This window comes from Danio rerio, chromosome 3 (genome assembly GCF_049306965.1).
Source record: "Danio rerio strain Tuebingen ecotype United States chromosome 3, GRCz12tu, whole genome shotgun sequence".
Lineage (NCBI taxonomy): Eukaryota > Metazoa > Chordata > Actinopteri > Cypriniformes > Danionidae > Danio > Danio rerio.
Genome location: NC_133178.1, coordinates 23,830,521 through 23,852,123, shown reverse-complemented (window position 1 = coordinate 23,852,123; position 21,603 = coordinate 23,830,521). Strand labels below are relative to the sequence as shown.

Genomic DNA, 21,603 nt, shown 5'->3' with positions numbered 1-21,603 from the left:
TATGCTTTTGTGTGTGTGTGTGTTTGTGTGTGTGTTAGTATGTATATGTATATGTATATATATATATATATATATATATATATATATATATATATATATATATATATATATATATATATATATATATATATATATTTGTCACGCACTTAACTGTATGATATTACATGTTAAGTCGGTTGAGCATTCCAGTAACGTCACTTTATATGTAAACAAATGTGTAAAATAGTGGAAAAACTACGAATTGTGTATAGTTTACATAAGTCTACATGGTAGCTGTTCGCAAAACTTGTCAAAAAAAAGCAAATATGAATATGTGAAATAAAAAAATATATAGATGGCATTTAATGTTATCTGTAAATCCTGGTAACATGTAATCTCCTGTATCATTTCAAAGCTCTGCACTTGCACTGCACTGATTTGATGTATGTTGAACACGGTCATAATTATATAATATGCAGGATTCCGACAATGTAGTTTATAATAGTGGTAGGGTATTGTAGATGGTACAAATCTGGAAACAGTGGGCCTTAGCTTCCAACAGGTTCCATGGTGTAATGGTTAGCACTCTGGACTCTGAATCCAGCGATCCGAGTTCAAATCTCGGTGGAACCTAATCTTTTAACTCGACTGTAATTTGGACTAGATTGTGTCTGATTAAACTGGAATAAAAAAAAATATATGAATGATATTAAAAACATCATAGTATACACAATTGCTTTAATTCACACGTTTACATGTAAAAGATTATAAACCGAGTAGCTGTTCACTCTCACTCTTTCTCGCGAGATCATCAGACATTAGCAAACATGGCGGCCGCGATGGATGTGGACACCCCAAGTGGAGCTAACAGCGGAGCCAGTAAAAAGCGATTTGAAGTGAAAAAGGTAAGTAATTGTGAAGTTCACGTTAATGATTGCTGTCAACTGTTTGTTCACATCCGTTTAGTCTCTTTAAAATTAAAATAACACTCTTTCACCGCGGTGTGTTAAACCCAGTTAGCATTAGCCGCGCTGCTCTTTCACATCATCATTTTAATCACCGGCCTCTATGCTTTTCATGTTTACAAAAACCTCATAAAGTGTCACAAAAATGAGTACAAGCTAATGTCAAGCAAAAATATGTTACATGCTCGCCCAATGTGCTTCTTATTTGAACTCCGATAAATTCTGCAGCGTAATCCCAGAGATTATTGAAGTAGGCCACTAAAGAACGAAATACAGCGCTGATCATTCCCAGACCTTGGCGAGTTTTTTAGGCAAGATTTGTGGACACTGCAGCCGCTTACAGCACATTCGATTCTAACCGTTTGAGGTTCATAGACGCATTCCGAACGCTCTATTCGATTATCGGTAGACGTCATTTACATGTTCCCAACGTTCGTTTCCATCACTTTTAGTCACCATAGTGACATTCCGAACATTCCATTTAAACACATTTACCCCCCTCAAAGTTCGATGCAAACATTTTAGTGAATTTCACATATTACACACGGAATTGAACATTCTATAAGTGTATACAATGTACAATAAATTATGTTATACTTATTACTTAAGTAAATTTTGACTTGTGTGCATCCTTTTTAAAAGCTAGGTACGGACATGTTTGAATGTTATAGACCAGGGGTGTCAAACTCAATTCCTGGAGGGCCGCAGCCCTGCACAGTTTAGTTCCAACCCTGCTCCAACACACTTACCTGTAGGTTTCAAACAAGCCTGAAGGACTCTATTAGTTTGATCAGGTGTGTTTAATTAGGGTTGGAACTAAACTGTGCAGAGCTGCGGCCCTTTTGGAACTTGACCCTTTTGGAGTTTGACACCTGTGTTATAGACAGATATTATACCTAATGTTACTCCATTTCATTTTCATATTGATTTCAACAATGTCAGCCATTGAAAACACCCTCCAAATGCTTGATTTTTAACAGTTTCTAGTATTGCAAACTTGTTTCAAATATTTGTTTCCAACAGTGTGAGGCGTTGCAAGCTCATTCTCAATGTTCAATTCCAACAGTTTCAGGCATCATAAACCCTTTCTGAATGTATATTTTTTGTGGAATATTGTAGTTGGTTTCCAGATTACCAATTTGTAATCTGGATTCAAAACGATCACCGTGAACGGTTTGAATTTAGATATACTTTTTAAAAAATGTTTTTAAAATAAGTTTTCATACTGTACTCGCATACTGTTTTCACAACTTATTTTCACTATGTTCCTTTACAAATGTTATGGCTGCTGGCTTCTTTTCTTCCTCATTATGATGTATAACTGAGTGGAAGCGCTGCTCATTGGTGGAGGATATTTAGGCTTAGTTTGTGTCTGTACATGTGTCATTAAGAGAAAAGGTGCTGTTAGCATTTTTAATAAAGATTATGATTATAAACTCTGCTTGTCTTGCAGTGGAACGCTGTGGCTCTGTGGGCATGGGACATTGTAGTGGACAACTGTGCCATCTGCAGAAATCACATTATGGACCTCTGTAAGTATAACAGCTGCTTTAGTCTTTTAGGTTTAGTCTAGATCAGGTGTTTTCAGCCCACGACCCCCAAAATAACAATGCCAGTGACTCGCGCCTAGCCGTGGGATGAAAACCGTGTTCAATGTATATCAAGGTTTGGAAAGGTCAAGGTTTTAAAGCCTTCAAAATTTTCTCCTATACCGTTCCTAAGGTATGAGTTCGATCTTTTTTTTACTTTTTATTTTTAGGACAGTAGTATCTCCAGAAAAGATATCCAAAGATGCCATTTTTAAATTGTAAAAATAATCAGATTTTTTTAAAACAAATGAAGACAGCAGAAGTCAATAATTCATTAGAATTATTTAGCCTGACATGTTTACTTCTCCAAAACATTTTATATGTTTCCCAAATTTACATATAGTGTGTACAAAGGGGAAAAGGGTTTTGTTTTGTACCCAGATATTTAAAAAGATTATATTTTAGAGCAGTTATCTCAATACTGTGATACTGTGAAATACTCAATACTGTGAGGTACTCAATACTGTGATACTGTGAAATTTATTTCCGAGGTAATCATACCGTCAGAATCTTATACTGGCCCATGCCTACTCACGACCCCCCAATATTCTCTAAGGTGGTGATGAATATTTAAACCTTGCACACATACCAGTAGGCCCAAATCTATTCATTGTTTAATTTTAGAGATTGCCACTGTGAGAGCTTGCTCCATGTTCTGTTGTAGCCTGTATTATTTTTAATGTATGTGAAAGCTGTAAAGGTGTCAAAGTTTAACCCCCACTGTGGGAACCACTGGTCTAGATGAGCTGTAGCTGATCTGTAACTCTTGTGTTTGCTTCAGGTATTGAGTGTCAGGCCAATCAGGCGTCTGCCACCTCAGAGGAGTGTACGGTGGCCTGGGGAGTCTGCAATGTGAGTATAATCACACACACTTTGAGCTCTGGGTTTGTTTGGTGCTGGTGTAATGCTGGTGTGTTTGTTTTTGTGTGTGTCTGCAGCACGCTTTTCATTTCCACTGCATCTCCCGCTGGCTGAAGACCAGACAAGTGTGTCCACTGGACAACAGAGAGTGGGAGTTTCAGAAGTAAGTCTTTTTGATTCTTCATTCAAATCAAGTCAAATTCACAAGCTTCGTGTAAGGGATAGGTCTCAAACTCAATTCCTGGAGAGCCGCAGCTCTGCACAGTTTTGCTCCAACCCTATTTAAACACAGCTAATCCAACTAATGAAAGTGTTCAAGAGTAGTCTTGAACCTTAATTATATGGATCAGCTGTGTTTGATTATGGTTGGAGCAAATCTGTGGAATCCCTCCAGGAATTGAGTTGGAGACCTATGATGTAAGGGATAAAGTACATCCAGACGGTTATCACAGAATCAAGCCCAACATTCTTTGTGGATTAAAGGCTTTATTCTGTGATGATGCCTGCCTGGTTGTACTTTATTCCACTTATTATACAGCTACTTGGCACAAAACATAAAAAATAGATTTAAAGCATTGTTCTTCCAATCTTCCATTGTAGAGTCAGAAGATTTGAATATGTAATGTAAGTTAATGAGTCAGCTATATTTTAGATGCAGTATTGTACTTTATTTCCTGTACCACAGCAGACAATATTTAAAACAAACTAAACAGTTTAGTTTCATTCCTGAATGAATCTATTTTTGAATGAATCATTTAAGTGATGCAATGATCCATTCATTAGCACAGATTTCTAAACCTATCAGCTGCTTTGTTACACTTGGCTCAAAGATGTAGCATTAGGGGAGACGACACAGTGAAATAAAGTCCAAAATAATATTTATCCTAACACAATTGTAAATAACAAATCAAAACAGCAGTATCTGTATGTTCAATCAGTGTGAAAAGCAAGTGAATGATTGTTGTCAGCGCTAGTGCATGGATGCAAAACAAAACCTAAAGCCCAAATTGGAGTGCAGCTCTGGCCAACTGCCCAAACAGTGAATGAACAGTGGGCCTGATAAACTTTCTCACTGATTTAAAATTTCCTCTGTTTCCCCACACTCAAGTGGTTCTACACTTAAATTAGTTTTTCTTTCTTCTTCTCGATACAAACAAGATAATCTGAAGAATTTAGGGGAAAAAACAAGCATTTACATCTATAGTATGAACAAAAATAAAATAAAAAACACTATGGAAGTCAATGGCTGCTTTCCACCAACATTTATCAGTAAAGCTTCTTTTGTTTTCAGCGGAAAAAAGAAACTCAAACGGGGCTAAAAGTAGAGGATAACACATTTTCATTTTTGCATGAACTATTCCATTAAGACAGGAGCCGTGTCTGAAATTGCTCCATATTCACTAGATGTGGGGTGTACACCATTTGCATTGCTTTCTAATGTCTTAATGAATGGCTAATGAAGTATTTCTCTACATTTATTCAACACTTTTTATCCACAGACAATGGTGATTTTGAGTGTTAATCTGATGTACATCTAAAGCTGTAAATACTTACAACTCAATAAAGCATAGAAAACAATGTCTGATGAAACCAGTACAATGCCAAACAAGCACATCATTATAATTGTAGATTAGATTTTCCTACAGAAAACATGTAGGAAATGATTTGCTCAACAGGCCACTGTATAAAATAGATTTCTGAAAGTGAATGAGGAGGAAAAAGAAAACCTTTCTGCCAGAATGTTTCATTAGAACAATAAAGTGAAAAAGACAAATAATGCTCATGTCCAGGAGGGTTGACAGGAACTGGACTCACCTTCTGCAGACTTTTCAGTATAATGATGGTGTGTTTTATATTTAGTAGAGGGCAGGCTTTTATTTTTTGCTCCTTTTTTTCCTTTCACTCTGATCAAACTAATAGTTGGAGGCGCATGGCTGACGCCTGATTTATGCCAGTTTCACACTGCAAGCGCGAGCAGAGCGTGAGCAGCGCACAGGCGTTTGTCTTTGACACTAGCTGCAGCGTGCAGCGGATCGACATATGCTGCACAGATCGATCTATCTTTTCTTTCCAGTTACTTTTTTTTTTTTTTTTTACTCAATGCCCGCGGCAACTGTCTCCTATGCTGTTTTCTTACCTGCAACTCTTTATTTTTTATAAGTTATGTAGATCCTAAAGAGCTGTTTGCTTCTTAAGCTGTATGAGGAGTGTCATGTCTTTAAGGGGCACTGTTGCACTGTTTAAGGTGGATTGTTTTTAAATGTCAGGATGATGTAGGCCTATACTTATGATAATGTTTATACAATATAGTTATAATCGTAATATTTATACATGATCAAACTAGTGTGCAGCTTAAGCAAAACTGATGCTAAAATAGTTTTAAATTTGGTTTTGTAGTTCTGGCCTAAAAGTAAATATTTGTTGCCGCTTTTAATCGTTTATATTGACTATAAAAATCAGTGGATATTATTGATGCATTTATTGGGTAAAATTGCTACTTTTCACTGTCATTCAATGTTTTTGGTCATTATCAATGCACTGTCACTTTATTAGAGCGCGGGCAGCGTGGCAATAATCAACCCAAGCGCCGAAACTATCACGGCACTGCTGCTTCAGCGACGCTCATGCTCCATGTTGACGTGCTGCTTTTGCATGCTGTATGAAAGCTCTAATCTGTTAACATGGACGCTGAAAAAACACGTGCTGCTCCCGCTTGTGGTGTGAAATGGGCGCAAGCATATTTTGCCCAAGTCATCAAACTGACATCATCAGAGAAGAACTGCCCTTCCATATATTGATTAAGGATTATCATAACAATTATTTTTTTTTTTAATGGATTAACTTGCACTTATTAATTGTTCATTTAGCGCAGCCTCAATGTGGTCTAGCAAAATAACCTTTGTAAATTCTGATTTAATTATCCTTATTGAAAGATATCCCTAATATTTTAAAGATTTTTGTCTTGCTACCGGTCTCTGTCTGGTTGTAAATATTCATAGCTGTGTTGTTGCTGTTTTTCAGGTATGGTCATTAGACGTGTATCTGCAGATCTGTGTTTGTGTTCCCTTCCAAGATGTCCTTTCCTGAGCTCCATCACAATTTCTCCCTGTTGAAGACTAGCCGGTCTAAATTGGAATACTAGTTATGATTTTTTTTTTTATTTCTGTGCTGTGTGCAGGATTCAGTGATGCAAATTATCAATAAATTCCCTCTAAATCAAGTTTTGCCTGATTATTATTTTTTTTTATCATTAAGCCAAACCTTTTCAGTCCAGATTTTGAAACAAAAAATAAAAAAACTGAGGGAAGAAGCAGGTTTAGATCAGCTCATGCATTTAAAATAAATGCTTAGTAATGGGGAAGGGCCTGATTATCAGGATCAGGTGTGTTTGATTAGGATTGAAACAATGTGGTCCTCCAGAGTCCTGCTTTCTGTGCACTCATGTTACTGGCACAAGGTAAGTGTTGTCTTATTTTGATTCTTTCTAGCAAAGAAAGAATCATGTTCATGTTTTGGTTTCAATTGTTCATACAAACCGCATTTTGCTTTTGGTTTTTACCTTGTGTCTGTGAGCTAAGAGATTTGCTAATCTACTCTGTTTTGAATGTTTAGGAAATGATTTTTTTTAAACTTGTTTCAAAGGTCAGAATTTCTTTCATTTTGATGGTTGTCCTAAAAGGCATGTTTTTCCAGAATGTCCATGGTAATAGACAATAGGGCTGCACAATAAAAGTTTTGGCATTGATATCGCAGTGTGACCATTCGCAATAGTCACATCGCAGGATTAGGAAAATAGCCATTATAAAATAGATTTTTGAAAAACAATCCCTTTTTTGTCTAAAGATTCTTAAATCAGAAAACATTTACTTGAGAACAAAATTACTTTAGTGAAACTGTTTAAAATGAATGTAATAATAATATAGCTGCAAGCAGCCCAACAAACACCTCATATCCAAGCACAAAAACAGCTGCCAGTGGGCTCCGGAGGATAAAAAAAAAAGACTATTCAAGTGAACAGATTTGCCCTTTTAAGCTTAATTGTTTACTTGTTACAAGATTTTTAGTATCTCATGTACACATCTTGATTTGAGATGCTTAAAAATTTGCTTTGGAAAAAATAGTAAGGAAAGTCTAAAATTTTAGCAGTGCCTGTAACAGTATACAGCTGTAATTCAAGCCTTTATTTTCTGATTTAATACCCATTTAAAAGCTTTGAATTATAGAAAGCTGCACCAAAATGCACAGAAATCCTGTTTGAGCTGGTTGCATTAACAAAGAATATAAAGAATCTCGTAGACCCTGACAGGTAAAGGGACTCAGTTTGCATTGCAGTTAAAAGTTTTGTTCTCATTTTTTGAAGAATGTTGTAAACTAGTAAACACTGACATCAACTGTAGGAAAAATGACCATAATAGAATTGGTTGCCAATTTAAATAAACAGTAAATAAACACATTTTAGATTTGCAACAACCAAAATGTTTATTGAATGAAATCATCATGAAATTCCATAAGATGCAAATTTGCCACGATGAGAAAGTCGATTATGATTGAATTGAATGCTTTTGCATTGACAAGAGAGAAACAATGAATTAAGAAAACAATGTCAGATTACACAGAGGGAGAGGAGATGAATAATAATGATAACAAAAATAATGAAATACCATTTAAGGGAAACCCGGGAAGTGAAAGACTGATTAGACAAAAAAAAAAAAAAAGATTTTAGTCTAAACCCAGTCTTGAGCCAAACATAGACCTACTAGACTTGATCAATCTGCAGCAAGCAACCCAACATCAGAGCAGTTCTCCAGTCTAATGTTGTGATGGTTAATAGACTAAACGTCAGGAATGATCGACTGCTTTTGTTAAATGCAGCTAGAATAGTCTCTCCAATCCAAAATCAAGTGCTAAATATGTTGAGCTCGGTGAAGCCCACAAAAATACTTCATTCCCAACAAAACGTTTAGAAAATAAACTCGATTGTAATTGCGTCATGCGTCTCTCAGTCGACACCCCGCACCCCTCCCATCTCTCTGGCCTAGTTCCGATACTCTTTCATAGTTTCTTCTGCTTTCGTAAACAGTCAGTATCTCCAGCTAAGCGCTGTTGGTAAATTACGGCAAGAAACCCAGAGTGAAAAAGCTACAGCAGAGTATTGGAACCGGACATGAACTCTTTTTGCCATTATTATTATAGTTTAGGGCTGAGGGCCGGCAAATTTGGAGCTGAGTTTGTTGATCAGGGCCATGATTTTCGGGTTGCTCTGGTACTTGGCAATGTTGGCGGGGTTTTGCGCCACATCCTGGAACGCTGCCATCACCTCTGGGTCCTGGAAAAATGACAATGCATTAACAATTTAGCATCATGCTGAGATTACAGCGAGCCGAGATGCTCTGGAATGTAACATGAATAAGGCATGCGTCTGGATTATTTAGATTAATTTTTCTCTGCTTTAACAGTGAAATGACATTTAGAAAAAAAAAAAAATTAACTGGATAAATGAATTTTAGCAGGTAAAATGGAATCTGGCACAAAAAAAGAAAATGTAACTAATTGAATAGGGTTTAATCTGGACATATGACAGGGTTTGGTAGGTTTAGTCAATACATTATTTATTTGTTGGCTTTCAGGCGAATCTTTGTGCGAGATGCTTTTAGTGTATCAGTTTACTCTAGTAAAAGCATTTAAAGGGATAGTTCACCCCAAATGGCGATTTATCTTTGTATTTACTCACCCTCAAATGCTTCTGAACCTTTAGGAGTTTCTTTATTCCGTCGAACACAAAGAAAGATATTTTGCAGAAGGCTAAAAACATGTAGCCATTGACTTCCATAGTATTTGTTTTTCCTACTAAAGAAGTCACTGGTTTCCTGCTTTCTCCAGAATATCTCTTTGTTTTTAACAGAAGAAAGACAAACCATTTTACAACTTTTAGTTTTGGGTGAACTCTCCCTTTAAGTGAACCGTTTTGACTTTGAACGTTTATCCCAAAAGATTGTGTGTACAGTAGTTACTTAAGTTGTATATCTCTGGAGCAGAACTACAGTTGACAAATAAACTTAGACTGTGCCTCAATTAGTGGTGTAATGCAGAGAGAGAGATTTAGACATGGTTATGATTTGGTTAACTACCTGCATAGCCATGAGGACCTCTGGGTCATTAAATAGGTTGTTAAATCCAGGCATTCCACCTGGAAAACCGGCACCTCCTGAAGAAGCACAAAACAACATCAGCTGACAGCACTTCGCATAAGAGGACAGATGATAAATCCAGCCATTCATATCTTAATCTGTTACTGCAGTAAATCACACAATGTATTAAATAAACATTTTGGTTCTGTTGTCTATACATAGATTACTCAGTTTAGCTGGATTTGACAATCCAGGATAGTTTCATTCTTCTGTAACTCAAACCTGCTCTGGAGCAGCTTATTTCATATAAACAGAGGTTTAGACTGCGTCATTTAAAAAAAAAAAAAAGATGCTGAAAGCACGTTTCAACTGCTGATATTTTCTTACAGGACATATTTTATTCTATTCAACTGGGAAAATTAACCATACTGTAAAATTATTTTTTAGATTTATTTAAGCTAATAAATCAAAACTGTAAAGTAACTCCGAAATAAAGATGTAGAGAAATATTCCAAAATAAAGGTCAAGGGGTGGAAACTAGGGCTGGGCGATATGGCAAAAAATTCAATCTCAATAATTATTTTCCATATTGAACTATAACGATATACATTTCGATACAAGATGTTAATACTTCCAGATTTAAAACAGTACCCAACAATGACTGAAGTCACAAAAATTAGAGGGTTCATCAAAAAGGCATAACACTTTCAGTGGCCAAAAATGCGGTACTTCTCTAATATCAACAAACTTTAATTTTATCATTGTTATTGACATAAATTTATCATGATTCAATGTAATATCATTTATCGAACCAGCCCTAGTGGAAACCTTCTTAAGGGGTTCAAAGACAACATTTTTGGACATTTTAGAGAGTCTACAACAGGGGCCAACAGCCCTGTTTCTGGAGAGCTATCTTCCTGCAAATTTCAGCTGCAACCCTGACCAAACACAGCTGTCTGTAATAGAGCTGTCGGAGAAAATATGCAAACATACAGTACAGCACTTTAGAGTCACACTGCTAATGATCGCAGATTTAATGTAAATTCTGCCACACATTACAGGAGACACAGCACGGAGAAAATTGACAATGGTCTACAGCTAATCAGGACAGAACACAATGCGTTTTAGAAAAAAAAAAACATGTCAAATTGCACAAAAACAAATAGTTGAAACTGAGGCTGTGAAGAGTGAACCACATCATAGCGAGGGACCACTGTATTCTAATTGAGAGTTTTTTTTTGTGAAGGAATAATTATATAATTTATAGAATCATGTGCAGGTGATGTTGACAGCTTGTATGCAGGTGATTTGATGCAGACACTTCTCAAATATCAAAATGCCTTTGATGCAAATTTTATTAAAGTAGCCAGTTATGCCTCAAGTCATGTGATTATGAATTTTGAATACTGTCACATAGAAAATCCACTCTAAAACTAAATACATTGCTAAATAATACTCTTGACAGTGCAAAGCCTGTACAGTCTTCAACAAATGTCGAAAGCTATTGCTTATTATTTAACAACCCATTTTATCTACTACGAATTTCGTTATTTTGTTTACATGGCTGAAAACTGAATATTAATCAAATGATGACATTTCACTGCAGTTTTGACACCAGCCAATAGCAGCCTTGCTGATCGTCGTTTCGAGGATGTGAAACAACAAAACACAGTAATGTCAGATCACTTCAAATCAAATTAGATCGTTTAAGGGTTAAGCGCCATGGCAGCTTTATGAACAACATGGTTTATTAAATTATGTACACATATACATGTGTATAGTCCAGTACCTGGAAATCCTGGGAATCCTCCTGCTCCGGCTCCTCCTCCTCCACCTCCAGCCTGTTGTCTGGCTTCCTCTTCCTGCACACACACAAACGTGATCAGTTCTGACTCTGCAAAAAATGCCGATTCAGGCCTGTCAGTGTAAAAGTATTGATTTCTTTACCCGCTGTGCTCTCTCGTGCTCCTCCCTCGCTTTCTTCACTCGCTCCTGTCGGGCTCGGATCTCTCGTTCTTCGCGCTTGCGTTCATATTTGCGCCGGTGATCAATAATTTTGTTGGCCTGCGAGCGAGACATGAAATCACATCATGAGAAGCATTCTAAATTGCTTCTTGTTGTTTGCTTTCAGCTTAGACTTACTTGACCATTGTTTTTACACAATCATCCAGTTAGTAGTGTTGACTTTCAATTATTAAGTAGAATTTAAAGTCATACTTTAAAGCATTGTTCACCCAAAAATTATCATCCTTTACTCACCCACCATTTAAATAAAAAAAGAAAGAAATTGACATGCGCACAACACAACCAAAACAACAAAGGTGGACAACAAATCTATTTGCTGGCCTGGCATTTATAATACCATATTCTATTCATTTTCTAAATCATTTTAAAACCTAGACCTATTTGTAGGTTGAATTACTCACTTTGTAGCAGGGTCACCGAACGTAATCCTGGAAGTCCTTGAGTGTCCTGCAGAGATTAGCTCTAACTTTCCTCAAGCTTCAAGTATACATATGCTGCGTCCCAATTCGCAAAAGCCCTAAAAGTATGTACTTTTTTTGTGAAGGAAAAATATATACTTTTGAGTGTGTAACATAACGCCCCATTCACACGGGGCGTCAGCATCAACGCTTCCCATTCACTTTGAATAGGTGACGTCAGCCGAACTGCATTATGGATCCGTGCTCGCTGCAGAAGTTGGGACTAGCTCAACTTTAAGCGCCGACGGAAGCGTCAGCAAATCAGATCGCTGTATGCAAATACACCAGCTAGACAGTGGCCTATTGCTGACTGAATTTCATTGGCTGATGCTGCTATGACGATCGCTTTAGCCCCAACTTCAGACACGTCTTCAGTCAAGCATTGACGTTGAAGCCCCGTGTGAATGGGGCGTAAGAGTACGCAAACTTTGGGACACTACTTCCTCGTTAACAGATCGTTGTGTTGCTGAGCCCTGTCAATCATCGCATGTCAATTATGTTTGTAGTTTATTTACACTTTTCGCGTTTGTAGTTCTAATCGAATTCACGTCCAACACACAATGTACTGTGGGCAATATCAGCAGTTGGAGTATGGACGCTTCTACACTTAAATTCCTTTACCGGAAATAGTAAACCATCCGGGAACCTTTGGCATACTCTTTTCAACGTACTACGATTTGAGACATACTAATTCTATTTTTGAATACCATTTAGGATGGATAGTAAGCATATTAGGACACAGCACTGGTAAGACCTTGATAAGCTTGTTCTGTTGTGTTTGAGCTCAACTCTGCAGGAAACTGGCCATCCAGGGTCAATCTTGGTGATCCCTGCCTTTTTAAAGAATTTCCCAGATACCAACAAACCATTCTCCAAAAAATGATTCCACCAGCTTAGAAATCTTTGTGGAAGGGCTGCAATCAAATGTTTCTGGCATAGATACCTTTGGCTGGACTTCTTTGAGCATGGCACTGGCCTCTTCATCATAGTCCAGCTTACAGGCCATGGCCAAATCTCGAGCAGACTCCTCCCAATGGCCAAGCAACCTGTGAAACCAATGCTTTTCATTAGCAATAAAAAAACAAAACAAATGTAAGGTCAAGCCAGATATCTCAGCTCTTCCACAGAAACGTAGCCATTAGTCTGTTACTTGTGTGCTTTCCCTCTCCATTTATACGGCTGGGCAGAGTCTGGGTTGATGCTGATAGCCCGGTCACAGTCTCTGATGGCAGCGTTGGGTTTCTGCATCTTCACATAAACACTAGGACACAAACAGAAACAGGTTATCGACCACACAGGCAACCAGAAGGCAGATCTGCAAAATCCAAAGTGATTGGTCGATACCTGGCTCTTTTGGCGTACAAAATGGCCAATTTTGGGTTGAGTTTGATGGCCTCAGTGAAGAGGTCTAGAGCTTTTTGTAGATCACCTGAGAAAGGAGAACATTTAGGAATTTTTCAGAAGCAGCCAACACTTTCTTTATTCTACCAGTTTAATTATTACCACAATTAAAGAAATGTGAACAACAGCTGGATTTCCATCTGCACTAAAGTATCGCATGAGAAATGAGTGAAGAAATGCCAAATTTTTAAATAAAAAAATACATTTGTTTGCAAAAGAAATTCTTGCTTGAGTTGGTTTTGGACTTAATGGTTAATGCCAATAATGGAAACACATTTGCTGAATTAACTTTAATGTAGCAAACATTAATTCCAAATGACTAATCGTCTGTCTCTGTTATGCTTGACTTATTTACTGTTGGTTACTAGGTTATCAATACTACAGTGAGCTGTTCAAACAACTTGATTGAAAAGTACCTAATTCGCAATTAGGCTATTTGATTTTTTGCAAACTTTGAAAAGCACTTCATAATAGCATGGAAACCTGGCTTATAATTAGATTACTACAGATTTCAGAAAGTCAAAACAGCTCACCATCTCCTAACGCATCGATGGCCTCAGTTTTCTTCTCATTGGCCTGGTCCATCATCTCTTCTGTGACCTGAGATTAAAAAAGTGGTTTCATCAAGCCATTTGCAGAATTTCACTTTTTACTAGACTAGTACTAGATTAGAGCATTTACCAAACCATCACAAACAGACATACAGTAGTAAATCCTCTGTTGTTTACATTTTTGGAGAAGCAACCCAATACCAAAGTCTTAGGATCAATGTTGTCTTTAGTGAATAAGGAAACATGAGCACATTAAACACTTTGGCTGTTGATATCTGAGGGTCACAATTGGTCAAATTAGATTGGGATAACTAAATGTTAATTTAGTGTCAGCTCTGTGTCAGACTTATCCGGTTATTCAAAAACTGAATGTGTGGGTATTTTAGTTTTGGTTATATTTTAGTCCTGCTGCATAATGATATGCTCAAATACGACCGGTTGAAGTGAATATCACTTTTATTTGAGATTATTGCCCATTGACAAGCACAAGTCAGTTGTCAGTTCATTGAATTAATTTATCGGACCCTGTCCATTTCTCTTATTGTATTATAATATAAATAAAGTTACTGAGAATATAAACTAATCAAGTTCAAAATCTTCGCTCAAAAGCTGAAACTGTTTTTAAAATCATAATAATTCTAATTATCTGACTTGTAATATGGCACAGATTTAAATAAAAGCATTTATTTACAAATTCGAATGCCTGATTGTCAATTTCGCTACACCAAACTGTTTAAACGACTGTCTGGCTGTATTACATGTTCATTTGAATAGAGTAGAACAGTTGAGCACTAAAGCCCAATTTACACGTTTGCATTTGCTTTTTGATCATCAGTACTTTTTCCTACTCAGCTCAGAGAGTGAGAGCATGCTCATGTTTGCCAAGTTGTGAAGATAAAGTAAAACACCAGGCAGAAAATGTCTCCTCTTAAGAGAAAACCTTGTGACATTTGGCATTAGCAAGCAGGATATATTGTGGAGGCTTGTTAAAAACCGCTTATAATATTTTGGTAAAGAAAATAAAAATAGCTTTTGGCTTTTAGTCTTATTTTCCACACACTGCATGTTCATATAGCTGCAGTTAGGATTTAATAATGCTGCTTTTGTATTAGTCTCATCTTAATTATACTACCAAAATGAACAAACGCTCCTTTTGACCTATTTTGTGCAACAGTACCTTCAAAAACCTTCTTTGCACTTGAAGTTATTATGTTTCACTGCATTTATTATTACTACAATGTGACTAGAAAATCACGACTCAAACTGTAATTGTCAAAACTGAGATTATTATGATTACACAGGACTTAAGCTCTGCACATTTCGCCCCATAGACTTCCATTTATATGCATGCAAATCAACAGACTTTAAATGCCAATATGTGCGACAAGTTTCACAGTTCACTGCTTTGCAAAATTAAACTTTACTGTGACCCTGGTATCATTCTGATTTTGAGCCCCTTTATGTCACAATTTGCTGCAGTAATATTTGGTCTATTTTTTAATTTTAAAACCACCATTAAACTATTAACTGCAAAAGTACAAGATTTGAGGACACCTACCAATCAATTTAGATTTTTAATAAGACATCTAGGCTAAAACAAGACATTGGACAGTTTTAATTTGGACAGTCAGTGAAAATCTAAAAGATGTCGAACAATCTATTTGATGTCGATTAGTACAGGTGAAGCCATTCATTCCCGTCTCTTTGTTGACTAGCCCATTTTCTGACTATTGTTAGACGTAGTTACATTTGAAGCGAATGAAAAAAGTTTTTTAAAACTGTCCTTAAAAAAAGAATTGGTGTTGTTCAATATTTTTAGGACGACTTTGAAAGGTGATGAACCACTTCAAATGTTGACTACTGTATATCAGGTTTTCTCTTATTTTAGATTTTAGCCAAGACACCTAATTTTAGATGTATAATTAGATATCTAAACAAAAAATGTCTAATGCTGGCTGAGCATTTACTGAAAGTCATAAGCTTGCTGACAATAAAAATTGTGCTACATATATACAGGTGCTTGCAGTACATTTTCAAAGTGAAAAGAGAATGGGTCCTAAAGAAAGAAATGGAAATTTAGGGTGCTTTCACACCTACACTTTTGTTTCAGAACCTGTTTCGTTTGCCCAGTTAGCGCGGTTCGTTTGGCATATGTGAATCCACCAATCGCTCTTGGATCCGCGCCAAATCAATCGTTCCGAGATCGCTTGAATGAGGTGGTCTCGGCTCGATTGCAGTGAGAAAGCAAACGATAGGTGCGCGGTTGTATCACTGTGTTTTATGGATATATAATAGGCATACGGCTATATAAAGAGAGAATTATGAGTAGGGCAGGAAGTTTCACGACATTTGAAATCTCCGTTTCGGAACAACTGAATCGATTCACAGGTGTGAAAGCACCCTTTGATTTGCAGCATTATAGAAAGCCTTTAATGATTAAAACAAAAAGAAAAAAAAAGCAGTCTATTCACCTCCAAGTTTTCAAAGTCCCCCATCTCTTGAGGATCATCTGTGTCAGGCTCAATCACTCCTTCATTGTCGATTTCTGAAGAAATTAATACCAGATAAAGTTTATATGACAGCAGAAACACTAGTTATAAAATAAGAACATTTCCTCCAGTCAGAAATGTCTGCAAGCAATAAAACCCAAAATGAGACTATATTTACCAAATAAGACTAAATTGTGGATATGCAGAGTAGACCTTTACTAGCCCATTAACCTAAAACATTCAGTTCAACACTGTTACACTAAATTATAACATATGAAGTAGCCTCACTGCTGTCAGGAGTAAATCTCAGTAAATTTCCAACAGCTACCAAAACATCAGTGACTACTTGTCCTCGTAACAGTTTCTTTGGCTTCCTAAGTGTATATATAGAGCAAATGTGAGATGAGTGAAATCCCCAATAGTTGGAAAAAGTTTTACAGACAGACCAGAGCTATTATGAAGCCACAAAAAGGCCAAAGCGACGGCATATCAAAATGGCATATGAGGAGCAAACAGAAGATATTAAAAGAGATATTAGAGTCAACATACCAATTTCGCTTTCCTCGCTCTCAGACGGCGGGGCTGGTTCGGGTTTCGGTGCTGCTTTTTTTGCGCCTCCATCACATGGACAGCTTCCCTACAGACAAATGAAAACCCAGATCAACATCAAGCTTTAGTAAAAAAAAAAAAGAAAAAAGAAAAAAAAAAAGTTCACTCCCAAAATAAGACAATTCTGTCATCAATTGCTCATCCTCCACAGAGTTTTTTTTTGAAGAATTTTGGAAACCAACTGTTTTAGCTACTGACTTCCATAGTAGATTTGATTTTTTTTTTCATACAACCTTAGTCAATAGTTACAAGTTTTCCAACATTTTAAAAAATATCTTAAAATATCTAAAAAAAACAAAACAACAAAAAAAAACTCTAAATGAAAAACCCCTTGAGGTTGTGTAAATGATGATTAAACTTTCATTATTGAGTAAAATATCCATTTAATTTAACGCCATAAAACTAGCAGCACAAATAACCTTAATATAAATAAACCATGGTATTGTGTATGTTTTCTCTTTATCTTTTTCTCAACAATTCCATCAAATTATTTGCAAGGTGAAAAAAAGTTATGGTAAAATTTTTATTTACCATTTTTACCAAAAGTTTATCTAAAACTTAGGAAACTATATTTGGTTTTTACTTCACTGATAGGATTCCAACAGGATGAAAAAATGCTTTAGGAAAAAAAAGAACATATTGGTAAATCTTCAAAATGTGTCATCCTAGTACAGAGATATAAACCATGTAATCCCATAATTAAACAACAACATCCAAATTTCTAGTTTCAAATTTTTTTTATCCCTGTGAAGAAGATATGTACCAGTTCAAAAATTTGTTATGTTTGTGTCTTTAATCCATAACTGATCAAGGACTTCACACAAATTCAACTCAACTCTTGCACTCTTCTATAGCACTTTCAACAAACCACAATGGGTACCAAACTGCTGCACATAAAACAAGCAAATATACACTCATATCACATGATTAAAATCTAAAGAAAATAAGTGTGTTGTCAGTGACCTCTGAAAAGACTCAAAAGTTTGAGCTGTTCTTGAGGAGATCAGAGAAGATCGTTCCAGATTCTTGGAGCTGCTACTGAAAAAGCAACTATCACCTTGATATTTTAAGCGCGATTGTGGAACTGTCAAATAGAGACGATCCTTAGAGCGAAGAGATCTTACAGGCCGGTGTATAATAATTAGCTCAGAAATATACTCAGGGGCCAGGCCATAGAGGGATTTAAAAACATACATCAGAACTTTGTACTGAATTCTAAACTGGATTGGCAACCAATGTAGAAACCATTACAGGTGTAATGTGTTCTCGTTTTTTGTGCCTGTTAAGAGCCTGGCAGCTGCATTCTGGACCAGCTGCAGTTGCGAGAGAGAGGCCTGACTCACACCCAGATACAATGTGTTGCAATAATCCAGACGAGAAGAGATGAAAGCATGAACAACCTTCTCCAAATCAATGAAGGAGAGGACATACTTCAGCTTGGCAATATAACTAAAATAGAAAAAACTATTTCTGACAACTGCATTAATTTGTCGATCAAATTTTACCTCAGAGTCAAAGATGACACCAAGACTTTTTACAGAGGAATGTACTTGTTCAGGAAGCAAAACAGATTGCCATTAGAATCTGAACCTTTTGGACCAAAAACTATGAATTCACACGTGTCTTCATTCAGTACTCGTACTTCATAAAACAAAGTACGAGACGTCCCATTTGTGTCCATACAATATACAGAAAGCATACAAAATAAAAGTATCTACTTTAACGTAAACAACAACAACAACAAAAAAATTAACATTTTAACATCACTAAGTGAAAAAGGCATATTTATGTAAAAATGAAACAAAATATATTGACCTGTCCATAGTAAAACACAGATGAACAGGTGTACTCAAGACACTTGAAATACAAACACTTTTACGATTAATATTATTCAAAACTTCTGGCCAGCAACAAATAGATAAAAGCAAATGGACTGGACAGTTTACCTCACCCTACCCCCCTGCTCTCATCCCCTATTTTTGCACTGCTATTTATCATCTTACATCTACATATTTCATATGCCTCTTGTTCTACCTCAGAAATGGTTTACTCACCTCACCCTACCCACCTCTCATCCCCCATTTTGCAGTATTTATCTATCATCTTACATTTACATAGTACATCTCATATATCTCTCTTTCTACCTCATAACTGATTACTCCACCTCACCCCCCCCTCATCCCCTATTTTGCACTACTGTTTATCATCTACAGTTATTTTTACTGTAACTTATTGTTTAGTGTGAGTCATATTGAAGAGATATAATTGCACTGAGTCACGAGATGCACTTAATCTCATCGCACATGTATATAACGTACATTGTAAACGTGACCTTAAAAGGCTAAATGTAAAAAGAAAATTAATTAGTATTCTGGTGCTGCATGGTGATCCATAAACTATTTTAATATGTCCTGAATTTACTGATTTTTTTTTTTGTAAATAAGCCTGACAAGACTTTTCGAAGAAATAAATTGTTACATCATTAAACTGCTCCACCAAGAAAAAACTATTGGACTGCATGTCGCTATTAACAAACAATGCATTTTTTCTTCCAACAGATGCCATAATTTCTAAAACATAAGCCTCTACCAAATGGTTTATATGTCAGTTTATGGTAAAAGTACTAGAATTAATACATATACTATGAAAAATCATAATATGAAGTGTAAAATAAAACATTTTTGAATACTAAATACTTTAGTATTAAAAAAAAAAAGTGTAGTAGAGCAACTGGACTGTTTGTTTGATTTTTTTTGTAAACCACCAGTGGTGTGTGTAAATTATCATTTAAAACAGTCATTCTTTAAATGACTTTAACATTATTTACAACAGTCAAAACATGGTCAACCATTTTGTAGAGTGGGCAGTTAAAGGGTTAATGGGCATATTCTGTAAACCAAGTAAACAAAAGTCTGAAATGCTTAACAATAATAATACACACACATTAAAGTTTACACACCCACATTTCAAATACAGTTTTTTTTATTCATACTTTATGGCCATAAACTGTTTATTTAACGTTAGTGTCCTACCTTGCATGATGAGCTGTCATTCATTGTTGGTGATGGTATACTTGCTCCCATTCTACAATAAAGTAAAATATTAGCATTTTTAATGGCGATTCAGCCCATGTTTTACTCGTGTATGTGCGCTCCATTAAAATAATTAAAACAATTGAAACTGGAACTTTCTGTGAGCCACATGTGAGGCAGGCTGTGGGTGTGACTGCTCGCACAAGCAGCAAACTTTGGCACAGAAACCTACTATATTTATTTCACAACAAATTCCGCATTTTACAAATATTATAAAGGAAAACATGTTAAAGCAATACAGGACACACAGTCAAAAACAGGCACTGACCCCAGCAGCCAGGTTTTAAAGAAGCTCATCTCTGGCAGATGCAGCACTGATGGATTCTCATTGCACAACTGCACAAAGGCCTTTAACTCTGTCACTTTCCGAGGGTCCATTTTCCACACGAATCAAACTCAAGCGGAGCAAACCAATCCTGAAAAAAACAAGGAAGCGTGTTTTATTATTCTGGTCATATGACATGTTCGATCAGCGCGCAGGACTAATAAATGATGCACAGCAGCAACGCCAAAAAACTGCAATCAAACTGTGTGCAACATCGCTGTAAATCAGTAATTAGTGGTGTGTATGGGGATTAACGCACGCGCTGCATAGAAGCTTCTGGAAATAATGCGAGAGAGCGCAATTTGTTATTATTGGAATTATTCGTTCAATCGACTTCATCATTATGCATTCGTAGATAAAATAAAACAACAATGCCGTACCTGAAAGAGCAAAATCCCTAAAACGCGCTTCCCCAGCAGCGATTTGAGGGTCGCGAGATTGAACTCGCTCTGCACGCGCGAGTCACTGAACGCGAGAATGCGAGTTTTGCGCAGGCGCGATTTAAAGCACTCGCTACTATGACAAAAACCAAAACAACAGGGGGCCTTCAGGCATTGCGCTCATTTTGGAGTAAAATGTGCTAGTTAATATGAGAAAATGTACTCCTAAAGCCTTTTATTTGTTATTTTATGCATGTTTTATTTGGTTGTTAAATCCATTTTATTTGTTGTTATTGCTCTTTGTATTTAAAACGATACATATTATTATAGATATAACCTTAGCAATCATTTACCCCATGAGTTACATGTTTGTTACATTACCATTAGCGTTTTAATACAGATTATTCCAAAATTGTTATATCTTTGTGTTTTTGGTTAGACATTTGCACATTTATTATAGATCAAGAACTACTATGGTGATTAAATCTGCATAAATATATATTTAGGGATACTTTTCTAATATATATATAAATATATAAAACAACAAATAAAGAAATAATAAATCAAACTGTTGAATTTCTCAAGAAAAAATAAATAAGAAGGGTCCTCCATCATTCAGAGTCGCCTAATAGCTGTCATAGCAGAGCTGTCCAATCAGAGCTCAGCAGTCTCTCCCAGTACACCAATCAAAGCTCAGAGTCTTCAATGGGGCGTGACACTGTCACCTTCCCTGCGATCATGCTTACAGTTA

The 21,603-nt window shown here is 36.3% G+C and overlaps 2 protein-coding genes and 1 non-coding gene across 6 annotated transcripts; 2 read left to right on the top strand and 1 right to left on the bottom strand.

Annotated features, from left to right (window-relative positions):
• The first annotated feature begins 540 nt into the window (after positions 1-540).
• On the top strand, positions 541-612 carry trnaq-cug (transfer RNA glutamine (anticodon CUG)). Its single transcript has one exon. It is a non-coding gene; the product is annotated as a tRNA-Gln (tRNA).
• A 159-nt stretch (positions 613-771) lies between these two features.
• On the top strand, positions 772-6,614 carry rbx1 (ring-box 1, E3 ubiquitin protein ligase). Its single transcript, NM_001083544.1, has 5 exons — positions 772-884; positions 2,398-2,476; positions 3,315-3,385; positions 3,472-3,557; positions 6,416-6,614. Exons 1-5 carry the CDS (start codon positions 807-809, stop codon positions 6,426-6,428), a joined length of 327 nt encoding a protein of 108 aa, NP_001077013.1. The 5' UTR covers positions 772-806; the 3' UTR covers positions 6,429-6,614.
• A 1,233-nt stretch (positions 6,615-7,847) lies between these two features.
• On the bottom strand, positions 7,848-20,951 carry st13 (ST13 Hsp70 interacting protein). 4 transcript variants are annotated; one of them, XR_012400052.1, is made up of 13 exons: positions 20,853-20,951; positions 20,416-20,563; positions 20,088-20,139; positions 16,996-17,083; positions 16,429-16,502; positions 13,940-14,006; positions 13,350-13,434; positions 13,156-13,266; positions 12,795-13,051; positions 11,470-11,624; positions 11,294-11,384; positions 9,523-9,624; positions 7,848-8,720 (listed from the first exon to the last, which is right to left on the bottom strand). XR_012400052.1 is itself a non-coding variant. In XM_073942496.1 (13 exons), exons 2-12 carry the CDS (start codon positions 20,523-20,525, stop codon positions 9,563-9,565), a joined length of 960 nt encoding a protein of 319 aa, XP_073798597.1. In that variant the 5' UTR covers positions 20,526-20,563; positions 20,853-20,951; the 3' UTR covers positions 7,848-8,720; positions 9,523-9,562. The 4 variants fall into 4 exon arrangements, 2 of the variants coding, with proteins under 2 accessions (XP_073798597.1, NP_956063.1); XR_012400051.1 differs by having other exon boundaries at positions 9,523-9,599; positions 11,312-11,384; XM_073942496.1 differs by having other exon boundaries at positions 11,470-11,586; positions 12,949-13,051.
• Positions 20,952-21,603: the final 652 nt, after the last annotated feature.

What these genes read in the sequence shown, in the direction of transcription:
- rbx1 (NM_001083544.1), top strand. Translation starts at nt 807, where the DNA reads ATGGCGGCCGCGATGGATGTGGACACCCCAAGTGGAGCTAACAGCGGA. An exon ending in AAATCACATTATGGACCTCT is followed by an intron (nt 2,477 to 3,314) that starts GTAAGTATAACA and finishes TGTTTGCTTCAG; the next exon opens with GTATTGAGTGTCAGGCCAAT. An exon ending in TGGCCTGGGGAGTCTGCAAT is followed by an intron (nt 3,386 to 3,471) that starts GTGAGTATAATC and finishes GTGTGTCTGCAG; the next exon opens with CACGCTTTTCATTTCCACTG.
- st13 (NM_199769.2), bottom strand. Translation starts at nt 20,525, where the DNA reads ATGGACCCTCGGAAAGTGACAGAGTTAAAGGCCTTTGTGCAGTTGTGC. An exon ending in GAGCGAGGAAAGCGAAATTG is followed by an intron (nt 16,503 to 16,995) that starts GTATGTTGACTC and finishes TAATTTCTTCAG; the next exon opens with AAATCGACAATGAAGGAGTG. An exon ending in AGCACGAGAGAGCACAGCGG is followed by an intron (nt 11,385 to 11,469) that starts GTAAAGAAATCA and finishes GTGTGTGTGCAG; the next exon opens with GAAGAGGAAGCCAGACAACA.